This window comes from Hylobates moloch, unplaced genomic scaffold, assembly GCF_009828535.3.
Source record: "Hylobates moloch isolate HMO894 unplaced genomic scaffold, HMol_V3 SCAFFOLD_9, whole genome shotgun sequence".
Classification (NCBI taxonomy): domain Eukaryota; kingdom Metazoa; phylum Chordata; class Mammalia; order Primates; family Hylobatidae; genus Hylobates; species Hylobates moloch.
Window position 1 is genome coordinate 52,277,904 of NW_026652284.1, and position 27,781 is coordinate 52,305,684.

At 40.4% G+C, this 27,781-nt stretch overlaps 1 protein-coding gene across 8 annotated transcripts in view; it reads right to left on the reverse strand.

Annotated features, from left to right (window-relative positions):
• SPIDR (scaffold protein involved in DNA repair) overlaps positions 1 to 27,781 on the reverse strand; it is a 527,842-nt gene that overhangs the window by 352,123 nt on the left and 147,938 nt on the right. For 7 of the 8 annotated variants that reach the window (XM_032759828.2, XM_032759824.2, XM_032759835.2 and 4 more), the window contains one exon: positions 23,866 to 23,966. In XM_032759828.2, coding sequence (XP_032615719.1) covers positions 23,866 to 23,966 — 101 coding nt within the window. Of the gene's footprint in view, positions 1 to 18,672; positions 19,141 to 23,865; positions 23,967 to 27,781 lie in introns of those variants that run through there. The other variant, XM_032759834.2, reaches the window with a different exon arrangement.

The window sequence follows — 27,781 nt, forward strand, 5'->3', positions numbered from 1 at the left end:
TTGATGGCAGGGAGACCAGGTGGAGCCTGACAGGGCAATCCTGGCATAGGAGAATAGGGGCCTGAGCAGAGGTGGCAGCAAATGGGGTAAATGAGGAGATCTGCTTGAGAGATGACTCTGAAGTGGAATCATCATCCGAATCTGGGGACCAGGCGGATTGAAAACATGTCAGAGAGGCCAGGTGCAATGGCTCATGCCTGTAATCCCTGCACTTTGGGAGGCTGAGGCAGGTGAATCACCTGAGGTCAGGAGTTTGAGACCAGCTTGGCTGGTATTTTTTGTAAAAATACAAAAAATTAGCCGGCTGTGGTGGCAAGTACCTGTAATCCAAGCTACTTGGGAGGCTGAGATGGAAGAATTCCTTGAACCCAGGAGGGAGAGGTTGCAATGAGCAGAAATTGCGCCACTGCACTCCAGCCTGGGTGACAGAGCGAGACTCCATCTCAAAAACAAAACAAAACAAAACAACAAAAAACAGAAAACAGAAAACATGTTAAGAGAAAGCCCAATCAAAGACTGCTGAGTTAACAGGCAAGGCAAGGCGAGGCAAGGGGCATGCTGGGTCTGAGGCGTGCAGGACGCTCAAGTGCAGGTGGACTGGGGCAGGGTCGCGAGATCCAGCAGAACAGAGACTGGGCGGCAGCAGCCATGAAGTCACCGAAAACCAAGGAAGGGTACATGGAACAAGAACTAAAGAGGCGTGGGCAGAATCCTGAGGAGCCCATGTTGAAGCAGCACACAGAAGAGTGTGCAAAGAATACAGAGAAATGAGCACAGAAGGCAGAAAACCAAGAAGGAATGCTGTCCTTGAAGCTGAGGAAGACAGCACATGCATGTGCTGAAAGGAGGTGGCACTCAGGAAGATGACGATTTCCGCACACTGGTGGAAATGAGACTGTGCAGTACTAGGACGGAAGGAGAGTGAACACGGGCCACAGGATACTCTTTCAAATCACTCTCACAATACAAAAGTTTCCATTTTTTTCCAACTTCATAAGGAATTTTACTAACTCAAGAACTTGTTTATTCCACCTGCCAGCCAAAAAGTTCCCTATATTATAATAGAAAAACAAATTTACCATCTGGTAAGAAAAATAACAACTACTGAATGATAGAAGCGATCCACTCTAGGATCACCTTCCCAGAAGATCTTCACCAGGGGCTGAGCAGAGCACAGATGCCTGCCTTGTGACCCACGCCCCCTGTAGCAAGCTGCATGAAAGATAAGGAGAAATCCAGTCTGGGCTTGTGCATTCCAACAGGCTTCTCAAGGCAAAAGGTTCCCAACAGAAAACCTAGAACCCTTTGGAAAATACAAGTGAGCTGAAGAAGTTTGGAAAACCAGATTAGTGGAAAGGTTAAGATGGCATACACAAAATTTCATAGCATGGAAAAATGCTAACATGATTCCAAACCAGGCTGGAGAGTCAAAATGAAAATTTGTTGAGCAAGCAAAGAAAATGCTCCCTTGCCAGTATCAATACTTTTCCGAAGGCCAAAAACAGGGTTTTCAATGTATAGATAATTTTCATCATAAACAATATCCCAATTTAACTCTATGAACGAATTTTTATTTATCAAGCCACATACAGAAATCAACAAGTTTCAACAGGAAACATGTTTTACCCACCATATATTTAGAATAGGCTAACTTTTCAGTCTTACTTTTGGATCATTTACAACACAGTAGAAAGAAAGAATCTCTTAAACTTCAGGTCTATGAGAAACCAATCTTAAAACTGTAGAACTACATTTTTCTTTTCATAGAAAAAGAAATGGAGAATGTACAGATGAAATACATCCACTGGGAATCCAAACACATCATTTAATTCTGTAGTATCACTGAATCTCACTTCATAGTTCTTTAGGTATGAAAATTCAGAAGAAATAATGTATTTCTAGAAACAAAGGTATAAACCGAGTCAGCTAAAGAGTGGCAGATACGTTAGCTAGGGAACTGAGTATGGTATTAAGTACCCCTTCCTCTATTTCTTAGGTCCCACCATTATTTTTAATAAAATTATCAAATAACTTGGCATTATTAAATTCTAATAAGAACTCTTTACTGTTCTGTTAATACAAACTTAAAATGATCACTGGAAATTATGATATTTTCTGACATGGAATCCTACCTCTAACAGTGAACAAACTAGTATCACAGTTTGTTTCCTGACTTGAATAGTTCAGCCTCAGTATTCATACAAAATATTCCGGCCCACGACTACAAAGAACAATAATAAATATCACTGTTGCACTGAAACGTGGGTAAGGATACAACAGAGGGAGAAATAAAGTTTGAACACTAGTTGGCTTTGTGGTTTTATTGGTCAGAGGGAAGCTGGAGATAATCCAGAGTCAGCTCCCCTGACCCCAGAGGAAAGGGGATGTTAAGAAAAGGAACAGAAGCAAAACCTCTCTGGCCAAATCAGAGCTGACCCACGCTGAGTGGGCACTGGCAGTATCCCTTCAACTGAAACACAGGGAGGGAGAAGACAACGTAGCAAAGAAGTTTAAGGACAAATTTTAAATGACTTTTTAAAAGATGCTGACCTACAAAATTAACAACCCTTCTTTAATCTGTGTTATTCGCATTTCTTAAATCTAGAAAAACAAATTGCTTTTAATAATGTTTCACATTACATAAAAAAATCCCCAGAGAAACTAAAGATTTTAAAGGCATAAAATATTGCCAAGAATTGGCTAAATAAGCAGCTCACCATACACCTACCTTTTCTGGGTTTAAATACATAATATTAGGAGACTTAGATTAAATCATATGTATTTTCTAACACTTATTTTTTAATTAAATAAAGGGATCTTATTTTACCAACTGACTTGCTTTGGTAGGAATGACCAGTCTACCATTTTCTACCCCAAATTAACCTTTAATTATTGGAAAATACCACATCAAGGAAATTAGTGAAATCTTGTAGACACCCACGTATCTACACAGGATTCTTTGTTCACCCTCCTGCTCACACCAGTTTCTGTATATAGAAATTGCTGATCCCAGGCTGGGCATGGTAGTTCATGCCTATAATCCCAGCACTCTGGGAGGCCAAAGCAGATAGATCACTTGAGGTCAGAAGTACGAGACCAGCCTGGCCAACATGGTGAAACCACGTCTCTACAAAAAAATACAAAAATTAAGAGAGGCGTCGTGGTGCACGTCTGTAATCCCAACTACTCAGGAGGCTGAGACGGGAGAATCACTTGAACCCGGGAGGCAGAGGTTACAGTGAGCTGAGATTGTGCCACTGCATTCCAGCCTGAGGCGACAGAGTGAGACCGTGTCTCAAAACAAAAAGAAAAAAAGAAAAAAGGAATCGCCGACCCCAACTTTCCTTTTTCCTCTCCCAGCCACTCAAGTGGTGACCCTGGACCACAACCCCATCTCAGGGGCCCCCAGCCTCAGAGCAGTTCCTGGAAGCAGTAAGAAACAGGTGGGGGACCAGGTTTCTGGCTACATGCTTGCGACAAGACCGAGGAAACCTCGCTCTGTTGGCTGCACTGTGGGGCACCACATCCACTGCTCCTGAGGTAGCCTGATGGTCAGGGCCGCCCCAGCCTCCCTGTTCCCCTGCATCTGGTGCACAGAGACACTCACCTAAGGTTCACACAGGCAACAAGGAGGGTGCAGAAATATTGGAGATTACATACCAAGCCTGTCAGGCTGTTGACAGATAATCTTGTCCAAGGAAAAAGGATCACTACACTCCTCATTCTGGAAAACTACTGCACTATAAAAAGCAGTCTTGTTATTGAATTTTTCACTTCTGACACAGAAGTATTAATTTTTTAGTACTTCATAAGTAAAATTCAGGGTGGAGTTTTCTATCACTTCACATCTATCTCCCTATAATGGTAAAAACAATATTTGAATTTGACAAGTTTCTTTTTTTGTAAAAGGCATATTTAAAACAAAAAACCCCTGTCCCAACCCTTTTCCAATGATAATCCTTGTTAACTGCTTCTGACAATTTATTTTATATTTATAACATTTATAAAGTATTTATAATATTTACAAATATTTCCAAACCATTACATAATGTGAAGAAAGTCTAAAAGCATTAGAAGTGTCCAGGAGTGTTATCCTGAGTATTTAATCATAATCATCAGAATATGGAAATAGTATATGATTTCAGTTTCTCTTGAAATTGCATAAATAGAATATTATTCAAGGAGTAAGTCATCACAGTTTTTCTCCTTTACAAATCCTAAGAAATAATACTTTATTCTCTTAGGCTTTGTTTCTTTCTTTCTTCTAATTCTTCAAAACGTACTTCAATAAATGGAAAGTTACAGATGTTATTGCTATGGTCTGAATGTGTCCCCCAAAGTTAATGTGTTGGAAGCTTAATCTCCAACACAGTAGTGTTGAAAGGTGATCTTTAAGAGGTGATTAGACCCTGAGGCTCTGCTCTCATGGATTAATGTCATTATCATGGGAGTTGGTTCCTCATTAAAGGATGAGTTCTACCACCTTCCCCTCCCTCTCTCACACTTGTTTTCTCTTCTGCTGAGGCTGATATTAGGCTTCGCAGCCTCCAGACAGGTGAGAAATAAATTTCTTTATCAATTTATCCAGTCTGTGGTGTTCTATTATGGCAACACGAAACAGACTAAGACAGTTATTAAAACATCTTCAAGTGTAAAATATGGTTTTGTTTCCTTCAAAAGAATAAAACTTCAATATCTTACAAAAGGAAGCAAGGAAAAATGAATTATAATGTTATGATGGAATCAGACAGTTCTGTCGATGATAATCTACTTGTTTCTTAATAAATGTTGAATGAAGGTAGTAAGGAACAAAGTAAAAAAAAAAAAGATTAGCCAAAATATTATAGCCATTTGGCAAGAAAAAATAAAAAGGCACAAGGCATCAATTTACAATATTGCTGTAGTGAGTTAAAAAATACTGAATAGAAAACCACCTATTTCTATTCTTTTTTTTTTTTTTTTTTTTTTTTTTTTGACTATGTCTCGCCCTGTCGCCCAGCCTGTAGTGCAATGGCATGATCTCAGCTCACTGTAAACTCCACCTCCCGGGTTTAAGTGATTCTCCTGCCTCAGCCTCCCGAGTAGCTGGGATTACAGGCGCGTGTGCCACCATGGCTGGTTTTTTTTTTTTTTTTTTTTTTGTATCGTAGTAGAGGCAGGGTTTCACCATGTTGGCCAGGCTGGTCTTGAACTTCTGATCTCGTGATCCGCCTGCCTCAGCCTCCCAAAGTGCTGGGATTACAGGCGTGAGCCACCGTACCCAGTCTATTTCTATTCTTTAAGTACTGGTAGTAATACGGGCACCTTCTATATAACACTTGTTAAGCTGTATATCTGTGTTTTCTGTAGTTTCTTATATTTCAATACAAAATGCTAATTCAATAAAAGCAAATATTCACATGACAAAGGTACTCCTAAACCAAAATTTTGTCCCACCCTCAATTTTCCAAAGGTGTAAGTTGTACTCACTTTTTACTGTGTGAATATAACGTATACTAAATAAACTGCTTCTTACTGAACTTCAATAATAACCTAAAGAAATCTTTCAAATATAATAATTTCATACAACAAAAAATATTTAAAATATGGAACATTTAAAATCTATTACATAAAATATGATTTTTCTAGCAAGAACAAATAGCAAAACTTCCACCATCCCAAAACTGTTTAGGCACCTCACATTGATATTCTGGCTCAGAAACTAGACAGAGGTTGTATTTACCCACTGTAAATATGAAGCTCGCTTCCATAGCCTGTCCTGCACAGCTCCCACCACACTCATGCAGACCCTCCACTTTACTAACCTGTCCCGATTTTCTCTCTCTGCTTGTCATCCATCTAACCCACTAAAAGAGAAGGTCTAAGGGTGCAGTGACCAGATCTTGCTTATTCACAGTGTATCTTTAGAGCCCAGGAAGGAGCCTGGCACACTGCAGGCCCCTGCTGAGCAACTGCTGAGTAAATGAGTGTGACCTGCCAAGCTTGGTACCTGTGACCCTCACTTCCCACTATCCCATCTCCACCACCAGATATAGTGACCAGTAAAGCATTTACTTCATACAACAAGAATAAACACAGAAATATGAGCATATACAAAATTTTCCTCTGTATGATTGAAAAACACTGAGAATATTACTTGGTTGCTTACCTTCCATAATACAATCTAAATAAGAATCATTGTTTTTAAATTAGCTAATGGAAGTGATCTTAAATTTCAAAAATAAAGTATCTTGCTTAAGAATAGGCAGGTAAAGGCTGGGCAAGGTGGTTAATGCCAGTAATTCTAGCACTTTGGGAGGCCGAGGCAGGCTCTACTAAAAATACAAAAATTACCCAGGCGTGGTGGCGGGCGCCTGTAATCCCAGCCTACACAGGAGGCACAAAAATTGTCTGGACCCAGGAGGTGGAGGTTACAGTGAGCCAAGGTTGCACCACTGCACTCCAGCCTGCACAACAGAGCAAGACCTTTCCCTTTCCCCCAAAAAATCTCATCATGAAAAATAATTTATCTGAAGCCCACCAATTTCTTTGTTATCGCTTGTTCTTCTTTTTTCTTTACTCTCTTTCTGTATAATACAAGAAGTTTTTTTGCATTTAAGAACATCTAAGGGTCCGAGTATGATGGCTAACGCCTGTAATTCCAATGCATTGGGAGACTGAGAAGGGAGGGTCCCTTGAGGCCAAGAGTTCGAGACCAGCCTGGAAAACATAGCAAGACTCCATTTCTATAGAGAAAAAAAAAAACTTTTTTTAAACAGCTGGGTGTGGTGGCATGTGCCTGTAGTCCCAGACACTCTGGAGGTTGAGGTGGCAGGAGCCCTTGAGCCCAGGCGGTTAAGGCTGCAGTGAATTGTGATGGTGCCACTGTACTCCTGCCTGGGCAAAAGAGGGAGACCCTACTCAAAAAAATAAAAGAACATTTGTAACTACTTTCAGTTTTAAAAACTATGATATCAAACATATTGTGAAAAAATTTGTCACCCTGTTACTAAACAGAGATCAAACAACGGAGCCAGGGTGCAACCACTGCTGCACTCACATCTCCTGAATTCAGTTCTGCCCAGACCTGCCCCCAAAACAAGTAGGCTATGAACATGGGCCACCAAGTTAGGCTGCCCAATGTAAATCTGGCTCTGCTACCCACTGGCAGGCACACAGGGCTGTACCCATCCATATTCTCCTGTGTCCACACTGTCTTCATCTCTAAAGTAATGGAGAGCAGGACCTAACTGGAAGGGTAACTGTGGTTAATATACATGCAAAATGCTTTGAGTATCACTTAGTAATCGCTGCTCACCATCACGCAGATAATGAGCAAAGCAATGTTGGGAAACTGTTTCCTCTTTTAAAAAAGGAAAAATACAATGATTCGTGAGGATAAATAGAACATATTTTCCCCTTGCCTCTATAGTTGTCCATTCTCTATGCCACAGCTACATTTTAAAGTGCAGGTTTCCAAGGCATTACCTTGGAAGTGAAACCCAGCCAAGGCCTTCAGGCCCTGCATGATCTGGGCTCCCCTGCCCACCCCATGCCATTTCATCAAACCGCATTCTCTGCAAGGCCGCTGTGTGTAATACCTGTGCTTTTTGTGCTCTTTTATTTTTTTATTTTTATTTTTTTTCAGACAGGGTCTTGCTCTGTTGCCCAGATAGGAGTGCAGTGGCGTGATCTCAGCTCACAGCAACTTCTGCCTCCCAGGTTCAAGTGATTCTCATGCCTCAGCTTCCAGAATAGCTGGCACTGTAGGCGTGCACTACCACACCTGGCTAATTTTTTTGTATTTTTAGTACTTTTTCACCATATTGGCCAGACTGGTCTCAAACTCCTGGCCTCAAGTGATCAGCTGCCTCACCCTCCCAAAGTGCTGGGATTGCAGACATGAGCCACTGTGCCTGGCTCTTGCTGCTCTATTTTTTTTTTTTTTTTTTTTCGAGACAGAGTCTCGCTCTGTTGCCCAGTCTGGAGTGTGGTGGCGTAATCTCGGCTCACTGCAACTTCCACCTCCCGGTTCAAGCGATTCTCCTGCAACAGCCTCCTGAGTACCTGGGATTACAGGTGCCCACGACACGCCAATTTTTGTATTTCTAGCAGAGACGGGGTTTCACCATGTTGGCCAGGCTGGTCTCAAACTCCTGACCTTGTGATCCACCCACCTCGGCTTCCCAAATTGCTGAGATTATAAGCATGAGACACCATGCCCGGCCTTTGGCTGCTCTTTTAAAGTTAAGCTCAATACCTTCTCAGTGTATCACAAAGAATCTTGAGATATATGTCTTTTATACTGAAATGCACTAGAAGGCACCAACAAGGAAGATAACATCGATTCTTAAAAGTTACAAGTAGGAGTTATAAAACAGCCCAACAAAGTTAGCTACCCAGGAGGGAAGAAAGGAAAAATTGACATCCACATATCAAAGATGTTAAAAATAAAATTTCTTAAGCCTAGAAAGATGTATTAGAATTCATTGAGGAGGGGTGGAGCCAAGATGGCCGAATAGGAATGGCTCCAGCCTACAGCTCCCAGCATGAGCGACACAGAAGACGTATGATTTCTGCATTTCGAACTGAGGTACCGGGTTCATCTCACTGGGGATTGTTGGACAGTGGGTGCAGGACAGTGGGTACAGTGCAAAGAGCATGAGCCAAAGCAGAGCGAGGCATCGCCTCACCCGGGAAGCACAATGGGTCAGGGAATTCCCTTTCCTAGCCAAGGAAAGGGGTGACATAAGGCACCTGGAAAATTGGGTCACTCCCACCCTAATAATGTGCTTTTCCAATGGTCTTAGCCAACAGCACACCAGGAGATTGTATCCCGCGCCTGGCTCGGAGGGTCCTACACCCACAGAGCCTCGCTCATTGCTAGCACAGCAGTCTGAGAACAAACTGCAAGGTGGCAACCAGGCTGGGGGAGGGGCACCTGCCATTGCTGAGGCTTGAGTAGGTAAACAAAGCTGCCAGGAAGCTCGGACTGGGTGGAGCCCACCGCACCTGAAAGAGGCCTGCCTGCCTCTGTAGACTCCACCTCTGCGGGCAGGGCATAGCCAAACAAAAGGCAGCAGAAACCTCTGCTGACTAAAATGTCCCTGTGTGACAGCTTTGAAGACAGTAGTGGTTCTCCCAGCATGCAGCCGGAGATCTGAGAACGGACAGACTGCCTCCTCAAGTGGGGCCCTGACCCCTGAGTAGCCCAACTGGGAGGCACCCCCCAGTAGGGGCAGACTGACACCTCATACGGACAGGTACTCCTCTGAGACAAAACTTCCAGAGGGATGATCAGGAGCAACATTTGCTGTTCACCAGTATCGGCTGTTCTGCAGCCTCCGCTGCTGACACCCAGGCAAACAGGGTCTGGAGTGGACCGCCAGCACACTCCAACAGACCTGCAGCTGAGGGTCCTGACTGTCAGAAGGAAAACTAACAAACAGAAAGGACATCCACACCAAAACCCCATCTGTAGATAAAACCACAAAGATGGGGAAAAAACAGAGCAGAAAAACTGAAAATTCTAAAAATCAGAGCGCCTCTCCTCTGCCAAAGGAATGCAGCTCCTCACCAGGAATGGAACAAACCTAGACAAAGAATGACTTTGATGAGTTGAGAGAAGAAGGCTTCAGATGATCAAACTACTCCGAGCTAAAGCAGGAAGTTCGAACCCATGGCAAAGAAGTTAAAAACCTTAAAAAAAGATTAGACGAATGGCTAACTAGAATAATCAACACAGAAAAGTCATTTAAGAATCTGATAGAGCTAAATACCACGGCACGACAACTACGTGACAAATGCACAAGCCTAAGTTGCCGATTCGCTCAATGGGAAGAAAGGGTATCAGTGATGGAAGATGAAATGAATGAAATGAAGTGAGAAGAGAAGTTTAGAGAAAAAAGAATAAAAAGAAACAAACAAAGCCTCCAAGAAATATGGGACTATATCAAAAGACCAAACCTACGTCTGATTGGTGTACCTGAAAGTGACGGGGAGAATGAAACCAAGTTGGAAAACACTCTGCAGGATATTATCCAGGAGAACTTCCCCAATCTAGCAAGGCAGGCCAACATTCAGATTCCGGAAATACACAGAATGCCACAAAGATACTCCTCGAGAAGAGCAACTCCAAGACACGTAATTGTAAGATTCACCAAAGTTGAAATAGAGGAAAAAATGTTAAGGGCAGCCAGAGAGAAAGGTCGGGTTACGCACAAAGGGAAGCCCATCAGACTAACAGCTGATCTCTTGGCAGAAACTCTACAAGCTAGAAGAGAATGGGGGCCAATATTCAACATTCTTAAAAAAAAGAATTTTCAACCCAGAATTCCATATCCAGCCAAACTAAGCTTCATAAGTGAAGGAGAAATAAAACCATTTCAAACAAATGCTGAGAGAGTTTGTCACCACCAGGCCTGCCCTAAAAGAGCTCCTGAAGGAAGCACCAAACATGGAAAGGAACAACCGGTACCAGCCACTGCAAAAACATGCCAAATTGTAAAGACCATCGAGGCTAGGAAGAAACTGCATCAACTACTGAGCAAAATAACCAGCTAACATCATAATGACAGGATCAAATTCACACATAACAATATTAACGTTAAATGTAAATGGGCTAAATGTGCCAATTAAAAGACACAGATCGGCAAATTGGATAGAGTCAAGACCCATCAGTGTGCTGTATTCAGGAAACCCATCTCACTTGCAGAGACACACATAGGCTCAAAATAAAGAGATGCAGGAAGCTCTACCAAGCAAATGGAAAACAAAGAAAAAGCAGGGGTTGCAATCCTAGTCTCTGATGAAACAGACTTTAAACCAACAAAGATCAAAAGAGACAAAGAAGGCCATTACATAATGGTAAAGGGATCAATTCAACAAGAAGAGCTAACTATCCTAAATATATATGCACCCAACACAGGAGCACCCAGATTCATAAAGCAAGTCCTTAGAGACCCACAAAGAGACTTAGACTCCCACACAATAATAATGGGAGACGTTAACACCCCACTGTCAACATTAGACAGATCAGTGAGACAGAAAGTTAACAAGGATATCCAGGAATTGAACTCAGCTCTGCACCAAGCGGACCTAATAGACATCTACAGAACTCCCCACCCCACATCAACAGAATACACATTCTTCTCAGCACCACAACACACCTATTCCAAAATTGACCACACAGTTGGAAGTAAACCACTCCTCAGCAAATGTAAAAGAACAGAAATTATAACAAACTGTCTCTCAGACCACAGTGCAATCAAACTAGAACTCAGGATTAAGAAACTCACTCAAAACCGCTCAACTACATGGAAACTGAACAACCTGCTTCTGAATGACTACTGGGTACATAACGAAATGAAGGCAGAAATAAAGATGTTCTTTGAAACCAAGGAGAACAAAGACACAACATACCAGATTCTCTGGGACACATTCAAAGCAGTGTGTAGAGGGAAATTTATAGCACTAAATGCCCACAAGAGAAAGCAGGAAAGATCCAAAATTGACACCCTAATATCACAATTAGAAGAACTAGAGAAACAAGAGGAATCACATTCAAAAGCCAGCAGAAGGCAAGAAATAACTAAGATCAGAGCAGAACTGAAGGAAATAAAGACACAAAAAACCCTTCAAAAATCAATGAATCCAGGAGGTGGTTTTTTGAAAGGATCAACAAGATTGACAGACTGCTAGCAAGACTAATAAAGAAGAAAAGAAAGAATCAAATAGATGCAATAAAAAATGATAAAGGGGATATCGCCACTGATCCCAGAGAAATACAAACTACCATCAGAGAATACTATAAACACCTCTATGCAAATAAACTAGAAAATCTAGAAGAAATGGATGAATTCCTGGTCACATACACCCTCTCAAGACTAAACCAGGAAGTTGAATCTCTGAATAGACATCAATAACAGGCTCTGAAATTGAGGCAATAATTAATAGCTTACCAACCAAAAAAAGTCCAGGACCAGATGGATTCACAGCCAAATTCCACCAGAGGTACAAGAGGAGCTGGTACCATTCCTTCTGAAACTATTCAGAAAAAGAGGGATCTCCCAGCACGCAGCTGGAGATCTGAGAACAGACAGACTGCCTCCTCAGGTGGGGCCCTGACCCGAGTAGCCCAACTGGGAGGCACCCCCAGTAGGGGCAGACTGACACCTCATCAGGACAGGTACTTCTCTGAGACAAAATTTCCAGAGGGATGATCAGGCAGTAACATTTGCTGTTCACCAATATCGGCTGTTCTGCAGCCTCCGCTGCTGATACCCAGGCAAACAGCGTCTGGAGTGGACCTCCACCAAACTCCAAAAGACCTGCAGCTGAGGGTCCCGACTGTTAGAAGGAAAACTAACAAACAGAAAGGACATCCACACCAAAACCCCATCTGTACGTCAGAAGGGGTTCTCCCTAACTCATTTTATGAGGCCAGCATCATCCTGATACTAAAGCCTGGCAGAGACACAACAAAAAAAGACAATTTTAGACCAATATCCCTGATGAACATCGATTCAAAAATCCTCAATAAAATACTGGCAAACCAAATCCAGCAGCACATCAAAAAGCTTATCCACCATAATCAAGTGGGCTTCATCCCTGGGATGCAAGGCTGGTTCAACATATGTAAATCAATAAACGTAATCCAGCATATAAGCAGAACCAACGACAAAAACCACATGAATATCTCAATAGATGCAGAAAAGGCCTTTGACAAAATTCAACAACGCTTCATGCTAAAAATTCTCAATAAATTAGGTATTGATGGGACGTATCTCAAAATAGTAAGACCTATGTATGACAAACCCACAGCCAGTATCATAGTGAATGGGCAAAAACTGGAAGCATTCCCTTTGAAAACTGGCACAAGACAGGGATGCCCTCTCTCACCACTCCTACTCAACATAGTGTTGGAAGTTCTGGCCAGGGCAACCAGGCAGGAAAAGGAAATAAAGGGTATTCAATTAGGAAAAGAGGAAGTCAAATTGTCCCTGTTTGCAGATGACATGATTGTATATCTAGAAAACCCCATCGTCTTAGCCCAAAATCTCCTTAAGCTGATAGGCAACTTCAGCAAAGTCTCAGGATACAAAATCAATGTGCAAAAATCACACGCATTCTTATACACCAATAACAGACAAACAGAGATCCACACATCATGAGTGAACTCCCATTCACAATTGCTTCAAAGAGAATGAAATACCTAGGAATCCAACTTACAAGGGATGTGAAGGACCTCTTCAAGGAGAACTACAAACCACTGCTCAATGAAATAAAAGAGGATACAAACAAATGGAAGAACATTCCATGCTCATGGATAGGAAGAATCGGTATCATGAAAATGGGCATACTGCCCAAGGTAATTTATAGATTCAATGCCATCCCCATCAAGCTACCAATGACTTTCTTCACAGAATTGGAAAAAACTACTTTAAAGTTCATATGGAACCAAAAAAGAGCCCGCATCACCAAGTCAATCCTAAGCCAAAAGAACAAAGCTGGAGGCATCACACTACCTGACTTCGAACTATACTACAAGGCTACAGTGACCAAAACAGCATGGTACTGGTACCAAAACAGAGATATAGACCAATGGAACAGAACAGAGCCCTCAGAAATAATGCCGCATATCTACAACTATCTGATCTTTGACAAACCTGACAAAAACACGAAATGGGGAAAGGATTCCCTATTTAATAAATGGTGCTGGGAAAACTGGCTAGCCATATGTAGAAAGCTGCAACTGGATCCCTTCCTTACACCTTATACAAAAATTAATTCAAGATGGATTAAAGACTTACATGTTAGACCTAAAACCATAAAAACCCTAGAAGAAAACCTAGGCAATACCATTTAGGACATAGGCGTGGGCAAGGACTTCATGTCTAAAACACCAAAAGCAATGGCAACAAAAGCCAAAATTGACAAATGGGATCTAATTAAACTAAAGAGCTTCTGCATAGCAAAAGAAACTACCATCAGAGTGAACAGGCAACCTACAGAATGGGAGAACATTTTTGCAATCTACTCATCTGACAAAGGGCTAATATCCAGAATCTACAATGAACTCAAACAAATTTACAAGAAAAAAACAACCCCATCAACAAGTGGACGAAGGATATGAACAGACACTTCTCCAAAGAAGACATTTATGCAGTCAAAAATACACATCAGCGGCCATCACAGAAATGCAAGTCAAAATCACAATGAGATACCATGTCACACCAGTTAGAATGGCCATCATTAAAAAGTCAGGAAACAACAGGTGCTGGAGAGGATGTGGAGAAATAGGAACACTTTTACACGGTTGGTGGGACTGTAAACTAGTTCAATCATTGTGGAAGTCAGTGTGGCGATTCCTCAGGGATCTAGAACTAGAAATACCATTTGACCCAGCCATCCCATTACTGGGTATATACCCAAAGGATTATAAATCATGCTGCTATAAAGACACATGCACATGTATGTTTATTGGGGCACTATTCGCAATAGCAAAGACTTGGAACCAATCCAAATGCCCAACAATGATAGACTGGATTAAGAAAATGTGGCACATATATACCATGGAATACTATGCAGCCATAAAAAAGGATGAGTTCATGTCCTTTGTAGGGACATGGATGAAGCTGTAAACCATCATTCTCAGCAAACTATCGCAGGGACAAAAAACCAAACACCACATGTTCTCACTCATAGGTGGGAATTGGAAAATGAGAACACTTGGAGACAGGAAGGGGACATCACACACCGGGGCCTGTTGTGGGGTGGGGTGGGGGGAGGGGGGAGGGATAGCATTAGGAGAGATACCTAATGTTAAATGACGAGTTAACGGGTGCAGCACACCAACATGGCACATATATACATATGTAAGAAACCTGCATGTTGTGCACATGTACCCTAAAACTTAAAGTATAAAAAAAAAGAATTCATTGAAATATTTGGTATTCATATGCATTTTTTAACAAAACAAAACATGCCCTTACCCTAACACCTGACAATTGCAATCTTGATCATTTATCCCAGAAAAATAAAAACATATGATCACTCAAAAACTGGTACACAAATGTTCACAGCACCTTTTATTTGTAATGACTCAAATATGGAAACAACCCAAAGGCCCTTCAGTCAACGAATAGTTCAACAAACTGTGGCACATTCGTACCATGGAATACTACCCAGCAATATGGAGTGTGTTACTGACATACCCAACAACTTGGATAAATCTCCGGGGAATTAAACTGAATGAAAAAACTCAATCCCAAAAGGTTATAAACTATATTATTCCATTTCTGTAACTTATTTTATTTTATTTTTTGAGACAGTCTTGCTCTGTCACCCAGGCTGGAGTGCAGTGGCACGATCTTGGCTCACTGCAAACTTCGCCTCCCAGGTTCAAGTAATTCTCTGCCTCAGCCTCCCGTGTAGCTGGGATTACAGGCGCCTGCCACCACACCTGGCTAATTTTTGTATTTTTAGTAGAGACAGGGTTTCACCATGTTGGCCAGGCTGGTCTCGAACTCCTGACCTTGTGATCCACCTGCCTTGGCTTCCCAAAGTGCTGGAATTACAGGCGTGAGCATTTTTAGATGACAAACTATGGAAATGTTAAACAGATTAGTGGCTGCAAGGCATCAGGGAGGAAAGTGGGAAAGAGGTGACTGTGGCTATAAAGGGTGGCATGAGAATCCTTGTGGTGATGCAACCTTCTGTGTCTGGACTATGTGACAGTCACATGAATTTACACAAGTATCTTAGTACATCTTGGCTGCTATAACAAAAAACCAGAGCTGTGTGGCTTCGAAGCAACAGAAATTTGTTTCTCACAGTTCTGCAGGCTGGGAAGTCCAAGATCAACGCTCTGGCAGATTCTGTGCCTAGTGAGGACCTATATTCTCACAGATGGATTCTTCTTGCTGTATCCTCACACAGTGGAAGGACGAGCTAGCTCTCTACGGTCTAATTCCCTTCATGAGGGCTCCATCTCATGACCTAATCACTTTCCAAAAGCCTTACTTACCTCCTAATACCATCAGATTGGTGATTAGGTTTCAACATATGAATTTTGAGAGGATACAAAAATTCAGACCACAGTAACAGGTGATAAGATTACATAAAACAAAAAATACACACAGAAGTAAATGCATGTAAAATTGGTGAAATCTGAACAGGGTCAATGGACTGTATCGGAGATCACCATCCTGGCTGTCCTGTCATTCTACAGTTATAAAAGATGGTATTACCGGGGGAAACTGGGGGCATGGTACAAGGGATCTCTCAGTATTATTTCTAACTGCATGTGAATCTACAATTATTTTTAAACACAAAGTATTTTAAAAGGGCAGAATAGGCCGGGCACAGTGGCTCACACCTGTAATCCCAGCACTCTGGGAGGCCGAGGTGGGAGGATCACGAGGTCAGGAGATCGAGACCATCCTGGCTAACGCGGTGAAACCCCATCTCTACTAAAAATACAAAAAATTAGCCGGGCATGGTGGCGGATGCCGGTAGTCCCAGCTACTCACGAGGCTGAGGCAGGAGAATGGTGTGAATCCAGGAGGCGGAGCTTGCAGTGAGCTGAGATCACGCCACTGCACTCTAGCCTGGGCAACAGAGTGAGACTCTGTCTCAAAAGAAAAAACAAAAAACAAAAAACGGGCAGAATAATGTGTTAGAGACATTCAAACATTTTAAATCGTTTGATCATTTATCCCAGAAAAATAAAAACATATGTTCACTCAAACACTGGTATACAAATGTTCACAGCACGTTTTATTTGTAGTGACTCAAATATGGAAACGACCCAAAGGCCCTTCAGTCAAAGAATAGTTCAACAAACTGTGGCACATTTGTACCATGCAATAGTACCCAGCAATATAAGGGAGTGGGATACTGACATACACAACAACTTGGATAAATATACAGACAAAAACAGACTTCTCAACCATGGGGTAATTAAATACTCCCCAAATGGAAGACACGTGGAAAGAAAGATCTCAAGCTAAATCATTATAATCTACAGATCAATTTTGTAAGCCATAATTTCTCATCTCTGAAGCAGATAAATAAGGAGAATCTTAGTTTGACATGCTACACTTAATATCTAGAACAAAATTTAAGAAGTGATATTGTAAGGAACATTCCAAATAAGTTATGTTTTCGTTTTGAGCCAAAGAAAAAAAAATCACCTTTTTCTCCCATCATTCTGGACCACCAGTCATACATGTCTAACTTGGTATTTTTCTATCCAGACAAGCAGAAGACACTCTGTCAACTACATACTTGACAATTTGATCAATTCACTATAGTGAGTAGCCAGGATGACAATGTCTAGTGAATTCTATGTATATTAAATTCAATAATTAAGAAGACAATCTGCCACTTCCCATCAAAATCGTAAGACTTTAGTGCATCCTATACAGTTCCACAATTTACAGTCTCTGCAACCTTCAAACCTATGTCCTATGCTTAGCCAATTAGTGCTGTCTCAAGAATATGATACAGACCTACATTTTTAAAGATTTTTTCTTTTTTTTTTTTTTTAATTTTTTTTTTTTTTTTGTATTTTTAGTAGAGACGGGGTTTCACCATGGTCTCGATCTCCTGACCTCGTGATCCGCCCGCCTCGGCCTCCCAAAGTGCTGGGATTACAGGCTTGAGCCACCATGCCTGGCAAGATTTTTTCCAAAAGAAAAACATTTGTATTAGTATTTCTAATATTGCTAATTCCTTAATCCCTTGTCTTCTTAAGACTAACTTTCTCCGGCCCAAACAGATTAACTAATGAAGGTCTGTAGAGATTAGCAAATAAGAACTTCGACTTGACAGTTCAAATGTGGGCTTGGTCATCTATAGCATATACTCAACCTACGGTTTTTTTCATCTAGAAAATAAGGAAAGCAAACTCTTTTAGAAGATTACTTTGCATACTAAATGATTTAATACCTTCAGCATTGTACCCACCAACATCAAACCTCCAAACTGTGATACAACAATGAGGATCATGTTGAAGGGAGAAACAGGACAGATAGAACCCAAACTATTTAAGAATTTATGATCCAATTCAAAGTTCGCCCATGTTTTGCTCCTACTTGGAAGACATTTACAATTTGTCAATACTATAATGACATCAGCAAACTTCAAGACAGCTACCTGAACTAAACATACAAAGTCCCATTTGGACTATTTGGTTATTCCCCACTAGTAATATGAAGAGGAAACTGGAAGAGGATTAAAATCATTATTTTCATATGGCAGAAGAGTGGCAGGGTTTGAAAGCGCATGGCACTGGGAACCAGGAGGCCTGGTTTTGGCCCTGTCTCTTCCTTGGCTAGATAATCAGAGCAAGTCACCTCCCTCCTCTAGGCAAATCTGCCAAAGAGGAGCTTGGACTGGAAGGTCTCTAAGAGTCCTCACAGAATTAGCATTCCATCTCCTCATGTGGAAAAAGGAAACAAAAGTGCTGCATGAATGTCAATGCAGTATGCAAATGATATCTTCAGGTTCTGGCCTTTTAGGCCTCCAGTAGCCAGAGTCCTGTGTGCCATTCTCCTCTTTTCCATCTGATAGTTCACCATCCACCACAACCCAACACCAAGCTAATGTTACAACTAAGAACTGAAAGTGGCCTTCCTGAAACCCAATAATGCAAATATTTATATCCAGTTGAAAGACATTCAAGCTTACCATTCTCTCATATCATTACTTCAAAAGAAGGGAGTCAAAAGAAGGAGGAGCCATTTGGGAATTTAAGTGGCAAGGAAATGTTTTTCTGGTTCAAACAGAACAAAAGAAGTTTATAATGCATAGAACCCCAAACTAAATTGAAAGCAATGAGTGACACACAAATTAAACAGAAACTATTTAGAGATGGAGGGAGGTAGATTATAAGAAGACAGTGGTCACTCCAGTTCCATGTCATTCACATTTGAGAGATTAAATATACACATGCAAATACTTATAAACAGGAGAACATGAAGAATCATTGAAAGACTAAAATGAGATAACATACTGTAGAATGACAAACAGTTCCTGCTGATTTTTATTAAATAACTCTGGAAATAAAATAATCACGAGTTAAGGATATCGCTGGTAGTGTGCTACTGACTGTAGCCCATGTTGGCCAGAGTGATTAGGATGATTTCAAGCAGGGATTCCTGTCTCTACCAGATCAATGAACGTCCTTTTGGGCATTTCTGGTAAAATACTGGAAAGAAAGCATTCTTGTTATTGGACTTGAAGAGGAGAGTTACCACACAGAGAATGACTGCCAGCCTTTTCAACCAATATGCCTGAAGCATGGTCCCTGTGGCATTCAATTACAAGTACCATTAAGTTCTTTTTTGTGTTTAAGCCAATGTGTTATTAAGACTTCCCTAAATACTAAATAACAAATGGAAGAACATCCCATGCTCAAGGGTAGGAAGAATCAATATCGTGAAAACGGCCCATTACTGCCTAAGGTAATTTACAGATTCAATGCCATCCCCATCAAGCTATCAATGACTTTCTTCACAGAATTGGAAAAAACTACTTCAAAGTTCATATGGAACCAAAAAAGAGCCCACATTGCCAAGTCAATCCTAAGCCAAAAGAACAAAGCTGGAGGCATCACACTACCTGACTTCAAACTATACTACAAGGCTACAGTAACCAAAACAGCATGGTACTGGTACCAAAACAGAGATATAGACCAATGGAACAGAACAGAGCCCTCAGAAATAATGCCACTTATCTACAACTATCTGATCTTTGACAAACCTGACAAAAACAAGAAATGGGGAAAGGATTCCTTATTTAATAAATGGTGCTGGGAAAACTAGCTAGCCATATGTAGAAAGCTGAAACTGGATCCCTTCCTTACACCTTATACAAAAATTAACTCAAGATGGATTAAAGACTTAAATGTTAAGACCTAAAACCATTAAAATCCTACAAGAAAACCTAGGCAATACCATTCAGGACATAGGCGTGGGCAAGGACTTCATGTCTAGAACACCAAAAGCAATGGCAACAAAAGCCAAAATTGACAAATGGGATCTAATTAAACTAAAGAGCTTCTGCACAGCAAAAGAAACTACCATCAGAGTGAACAGGCAACCTACAGAATGGGAGAATATTTTTACAATCTACCCATCTGACAAAGGGCTAATATCCAGAATCTACAATGAACTCAAACAAATTTACAAGAAAATAACAAACAACCCCATCAACAAGTGGGTGAAGGATATGAACAGACACTTCTCAAAAGAAGACATTAATGCAGCCAAAAGACACATGAAAAAATGCTCATCATCACTGGCCATCAGAGAAATGCAAATCAAAACCACAATGAGGTACCATGTCACACCAGTTAGAATGGTGATCATAGACACTTCTCAAAAGAAGACATTAATGCAGCCAAAAGACACATGAAAAAATGTTCATCATCACTGGCCATCAGAGAAATGCAAATCAAAACCACAATGAGATACCATCTCACACCAGTTAGAATGGTGATCATTAAAAAGTCAGGAAACAACAGGCGCTGGAGAGGATGTGGAGAAATAGGAACACTTTTACATGGTTGGTGGGACCGTAAACTAGTTCAATCATTGTGGAAGTCAGTGTGGCGATTCCTCAGGGATCTAGATCTAGAATTACCATTTGACTCAGCAATCCCATTACTGGGTATATACCCAAAGGATTATAAATCATGCTGCTATAAAGACACATGCACATGTATGTTTACTGTGGCACTATTCACAATAGCAAAGACTTGGAACCAACCCAAATGTCAAACAATGATAGACTGGATTAAGAAAATGTGGCACATATACACCATGGAATACTATGCAGCCATAAAAAAGGATGAGTTCATGTCCTTTGTAGAGACATGGATGAAGCTGGAAACCATCATTCTCAGCAAACTATCGCAAGGACAAAAAACCAAACACCACATGTTCTCACTCATAGCTGGGAACGGAACAATGAGAACACAGGGACACAGGAAGGGGAACATCACACACTGAGGCCTGTTGCGGGGTGGGGAGAGGGGGGAGGGATAGCATTAGGAGATACACCTAATGCTAAATGATGAGTTAACGGGTGCAGCACACCAACATGTCACATATATACATATGTAAGAAACCTGCACGTTGTGCACACGTACCCTAAAACTTAAAGTATAATAATAAAAAAAGAAGACTTCTCTAAATAATAAGACCAGGCAACCTTTATGTTTGCCTGGCCTTCAGGGTGGTCAAATGAGCTGTAAAGATTATTATTTAATGTCATAATCATTACTATAAAAAAAAAACCCAAGAAACAAAGTCGTAAGTACAACAATGGATTGACCCACAGATATGTATAGAAGAAACAGTGACTGGGCATGGTGGCTCACACCTGTAATCCCAGCACTTTGGGAGGCTGAGGTGGGTGCGTCACCTGAGGTCAGGAGTTCGAGATCAGCTTGGCCAACATGGCGAAACCCCATCTCAACTAAAAATACAAAAATTAGCCAGGCGTGATGGCAGGCACCTATAGTCCCAGCTACTCGGCGGGTTGAGGAGAATCGCTTGAACTCAGGATGCGGAGGTTGCAGTGAGCCAGGATCATGCCACTACACTCCAGCCTGGGTGACAGAGCGAGATGCTGTCTCAAAAAAAAGGTAAAATAAAATAAAAAAAGAAAAAGTATTCTTGGATCGTACATATTAGGTCATCCTGATACATATATATGTATTTCATATTAAAGTACTTTAATGCAAGAATGTGAGAGAAGGCAATTGCTAAGTGACAGCTGGGAAAGGAGTTTTTTGTATTTTTTTTAGAGACAGGGTCTTGCTGTGTCACGCAGGCTGGTGTGCAGAGGTGCGATCATAGCTCACTGTAACCTAGAACTCCTAGGCTCAAGCAATTCTCCCATCTCAGCCTCTCGAGTAGTTAGGACTATAGACGTGTGCCACCACATACGGCTAATTTTTAAATTTTTGCAGTGAATGGGTTTCACTACATTGCCCAGGCTGGTCTTGAACTCCTGGCCTCAAGTGATCCTCTCATCTTGGCCTCCCAAAAGATGGAGATTACAGGCATGAGCCACCACAACTGGCCTCGGAAAGGATTTTAAAAGGAATAAATGAGGTAAGAATTGAAAAGTCTTCTAAAGAAATGTGTAATATAACAGTTGAGAACGTAACAGTTGAGTGATCTATTTAGCAGAATATATTATTGGGAATGAGGGGATCAACTCTAAGAATAATGTTTCTTAAATTCTAGCATGTGCAGAAACCACCTGGGAACCTATTAAAATGTATATCCCAGTGATCCCTCAGGAAAGACTAGTAATAGTTGGTTTGGAATACATGACTGGGCCCACACCTACCCATCCCCCCACTCTAGTGGAGGAAACACACAGGAAAAAACCACCAAATCAGCACTGTTTAGGAGGAGAGGAGGCTTTTCTAGACATGTGCAATCTCTTCAATATCAAGCAATTTGTTGAAAAACAAGAGTTTTCAGTCATTAGACCTTGGAGGAATAAACTCATTTATTGGAATAATTTCTGAGACCTATATGGCACCTGAAAAAAAAAGTCAGTTTTCAGAGTACAAGTCCTTGACATCCATGATTAAGTTTATTCCTAAGTATTTTGTTCTTTTTCTTTTCCTTTTTTTTGATACGGAGTCTCACTCTGTTGCCAGGCTGGAGTGCAGTGGCACGATCTTGGTTCACTGAAGACTCCGCCTCCTGGGTTCAAGCGATTCTCTTGCCTTAGCCTCCCGTGTAGCTGGGACTACAGGCGTGCACCACCAAGCCCAGCTAATTTTTATATTTTTAGTAGAGATGGGGTTTCACCATGTTGGCCAGGATGGTCTCGATCTTTTGACCTCATGATCTGCCCGCCTCGGCCTCCTAAAGTGCTGGGATTACAGGCATGAGCCATCGTGCCCGGTCCCGAATTTCATTCTTTTTGATGTTATTGTAAATGAGACTGCTTTCTTAATTTCCAATAGAAAAGAAAATATCTCATTGTTAATATACAGAAATTTCATTGTTAATATATGGAAATGCAATTGATTTTTGTATGTTGATTTTTTATCCTGCTACTATGCTGAATTCATTTATTAGTTCTAACTTTTTTTTTTGGCAGGGGCAGGATGTCTTACAGGGTTTTCTAGATATAAGATCATGTCATCTGCAAACGGAGACAACTTTACCTCTTGCTTTCCAATTTGGATATCTTTTGTCTCTTTTTCTTGACTAACAGTGCTCTGGCTACAGAAGCAGAGACTACAATGGTGGCTGCCAATAGAAAGGTATTCGTCAAAGGGTACAAAGTTTTGATTATGTAAGATAAACCAGTCCTAGAGATCTGCAGTACAGTATTGTGCCTATAGTTAACATACTGCATTGTATTCTTAAAATTTTGCTAAGAGGAGCTGGGCACAGTGGAACAAGCCTGTGGTCTTAGCCAGTTGGGAGGCTGAAGTGAGAGGATTTGCTTAAGCCCACGAGTTTGAGGCTACATGATTATGTCACTACACTCCAGCCTGGGCAACGGTGAGACCCTGTCTCTAAATAATGAAATAAAATAAAATAAATTTTGCTAAGAGGGTAGAGTACTCTTAACGATAAGAATAGAACAAAACTTTTGGAGGTCAAGGGTAGATTTATAGCACAAATTGTGGTGATGTTTTCATAAGAGTATACTTATTTTTAAACTCATCAAGTTAAATATATTTACTATATATAGTTTTTATATGTTAAAATTAGAATGTTGGAAAAATTTTTTAAAAAGTCATGAAAATATTAACAATCAACTTCATATATTTTAATGTAAGAATTCTTTTAACTAAAATATTTTTTTACACATTGTCTCAGGTGCCCGCACAAGCCTTACCTGAAAGTGTCTTTTGGTAAGAAATACATTGATGTCTCCACAAAGAAATAGAAGATCTCTCTCGATTCTGCAGTCCATTTAGTCTTTCTGCTAGTCCACCTCTGTTTAATGAATTATAATGTATTAAGTTTAGTTAAAAGGAAAACTTCAGAATCACTGGAACATTTATATTGTATACCCCCCAACCAGAGACAAACAGATAAAACATGCAAAATTTTAAGTATATTTGTTACCACATTACCTTCCCAGAGGCCATATCCTCGTTTTTTTTGTTTTCTTAGAAGCTTGGTTTTCTGATTCTTACAAATATGGGCTAATATTATATCCAAAAAACATCATATCCTTAGAAATATGACAGCTAAATATCAGCTTACCTCTTTTTCTATTCTTTCTTAGTTCACTTATTCAATCCTAAAACAAGTACTGCTTACTTACCACCTGCTATATGCTGGCACCTAGCACTTCGTTAGGTACCAGGGACACAAGGACAGCTATGAGTGCTGCCATGGAGGTGGGAAAGCTCCCAGTGAGCTCAGCACATAGGAGGAAACAAAGAAATGTAAAGTGGGCTCAGAGTTCCAGTCAAGAATAACCTTGCCAACTGTGACAGAACACTCAAATAAGAGCACTTGGGTATGGGTCCCTTATTTGGACTCCAGAGGTATTTGAGTATCAATCACAAACACACAGCAAGGATACCAATGTTATAAAAAAGAAAACTTCCATGTACAGGGAAAGACAATTTATAACGATAGACATGCAGGCACTGCAGAAGAGCATTAACCTATCAATGAACACATATACTTACTGAGATATATTTATGCTTATAAATATATAGGTGTATGTAAATTATAAATATAAGTAAATAAATACATACATATGTAGAGAGAAAGAGAAGTTATCAACTACCAACATAACTATAATTTCAAGAAAAATCAAGATCAGTTGTTAATTACCACTATAGCTACATGCTATATAGGGTATCAATGTATTATCTCATACGTTTATTATCTTATTACCAACTCATTAATCGTTTCACTACATTATCTTTATTCAAATAATATCCCTTTGAGGTTAAAAGAACAGATATCAATACCCACTGCACAGATGATAAAACCAGAATTTAGAGAAAGATTAAGAAACTTCTCCAACATTATGTAACTAACCAGATGAGGAACTAGCTGTTAAAACCAGAATGGACTTAGTGCAGCACGTGGCATTTAGTAAACCTTCAAAAAATGCCCATGACTGGTGTAACTGTTTTTGTTGTTTTTTACTTGCAGCCTATATACAGCTCTTTCCATTATGATGGAAACATTTTAATAAATATATAATTGCTAGTATTAATACCTATAGAAAAACCTAGTATGTTTTCCTATAGGTTACTATTTCTGAATGTACTTGTGTGTAGCACATGTAACAGAACAAGTTAAAACCTCTTATGCTCAGAAATATGCCATAGCACCTCTACATGTCAACCTCTACTGCCTATTAAGCCCTTCTTCGTATCATTCTGTTTACATGAAGTAACTCGTTTATGCTTCCCCTTTACACAATACTGTGAAGTAGGTACTATTATTATTCCACTTTATAGAGAGATGACAAACTGAGGCACCAAGATGTTAAACATCTGTCCAAGGTGAAATGTCTAATGAGTGGTGTAGCTGGATGCACGCCTAGGCAGTCTGGTTCCAGAGTTCAAACTCTTAGTCTTGATAATATACCTAGCACCTCTTAAACAGTATTACTTAAAATGATATGTATAGTAAATACAAGAAGCAAACGCTGTATTCTTTGCCCAATTATCTAGACAATTATTTGCCAAATGTTGCTTTTCAATGCTGTGACCTTACAGGAAAAAAAAAAAAAAAAAAGGCAAAATGAACTCTGAAAATACTATCTGGTTAAAGTCAAGCCTAGAACCTCCTAAGAAAACTGTGGGGATTACAGGACGAAAGGCAAGAGCAACAGTAAACATATGCACAGGAGCTCTCTACACACAGCAGTATCTGGAGCCCTCAGAAAAAATCTGCATCTCACCTGAGTTTGGCCTTTAGGGCCTGTCCTGCAGGGAATTCCGGTCACATGCACTTGAACTTAAGAACTTGAGCTTACGAAACACCATGTCCTCTAATCAACAATCCTATTTCTAGTGAAAACATATCTCATGTAAAAAAATTAAATCATACCAAAAGTTCAGGAAGGCCCTGCCATCTATATCCAAATTAACTCTTTTGAACATAGCCAGGTAAGTTATTTATAAAGGCCAAACTCCGATGGAATAAAAATATGATGAATTCACTGAGCAAGTTAAGATATCCTAATTATCTTTTCTATAAAATTAACAGACTGGTAACCTATCTCAAAAGATGACTGGTATCAATTTGACATTGGTAAACATTTCTATAAAAACAATATGGAGAAGTAAAGAAGGATAAAGATTCAAAAATATTCCAACTGATTTCCAGTCAAAATATTTTTAATAAGCTATACAACCAGGTAAAGAATAAACAATTAAAATGACTGTAAATACAATATTTTAAAATTTTGGTTTATTTTTTTTTATTATAGTTTAAGTTCTGGAATACACGTGCACAATGTGCAGGTTTGTTACATATATATACATGTCCCATGTTGGTGTGCTGCACCTGTTAACTAGTCATCTACATTAGGTATTTCTCCTAATGCTATCCCTCCCCCATCCCCCCACTACATGACAGGCCCCAGTGTGTGATGTTCCCCTTCCTGCGTCCAAGTGTTCTCACTGTTCAACTCCCACCTATAAGTGAGAACATGCGGTGTCTGGTTCTCTGTCCCTGCGATAGTTTCCTCAGAATGATGGTTTCCAGCTTCATCCATGTCCCTACAAAGGACATGAACTCATCCTTTCTTATGGCGGCATGGCACTCCATGGTGTATATGTGCCACATTTTCTTAATCCAGTCTATCACTGAAGGACATCTGGGCTGATTCCAAGTCTTTGCTATTGTGAATAGTGCCACAATAAACATACGTGTGCATGTGTCTTTATAGCAGCATGATTTATAATCCTTTGGATATATACCCAGTAATGGGATGGCTGGGTCAAATGGTATTTCTAGTTCGAGATCCTTGAGGAATTGCCACACTGACTTCCACAATGGTTGAACCAGTTCACAGTCCCACCAACCGTGTAAAAGTGTTCCTATTTCTCCACATCCTCTCCAGCACCTGTTGTTTCCTGACTTTTTAATGATTGCCATTCTAACTGGTGTGAGATGGTATCTCATTGTGGTTTTGATTTGCATTTCTCTGATGGCCAGTGACGATGAGCATTTTTTCATGTGTCCGCTGGCTGCATAAATGTATTCCCTTGAGAACTGTCTGTTCATATCCCTTGCCCACTTTTTGATCGGGTTGTTTGATTCTTTCTTGTAAATTTGTTCAAGTTCTTTACAGATTCTGGGTATTAGCCCTTTGTCAGATGGGTAGACTGCAAAAATGTTCTCCCATTCTGTAGGTTGCCTGTTCACTCTGATGGTAGTTCCTTTTGCTGTGCAGAAGCTCTTTAGTTTAATTAGATCCCATTTGTCAATTTTGGCTTTTGTTGCCATTGCTTTTGGTGTTTTAGACATGAAGTCCTTGCCCTTGCCTATGGCCTGAATGGTATTGCCTAGGTTTCCTTCTGGGTTTTTATGATTTAGGTTTAACATGTAAGTCTTTAATCCATCTTGAATTAATTTTTGTATAAGGTGTAAGGAAGGGATCCAGTTTCAGCTTTCTACATATGGCTAGCTAGTTTTCCCAGCACCATTTATGAAATATGGAATCCTTTCCCCATTCTTTCTGTCAGGTTTGTCAAGGATTAGACGGTTGCAGGTGTGTGGTATTATTGCCGAGGGCTCTGTTCTGTTCCACTGGTCTATATCTCTGTTTT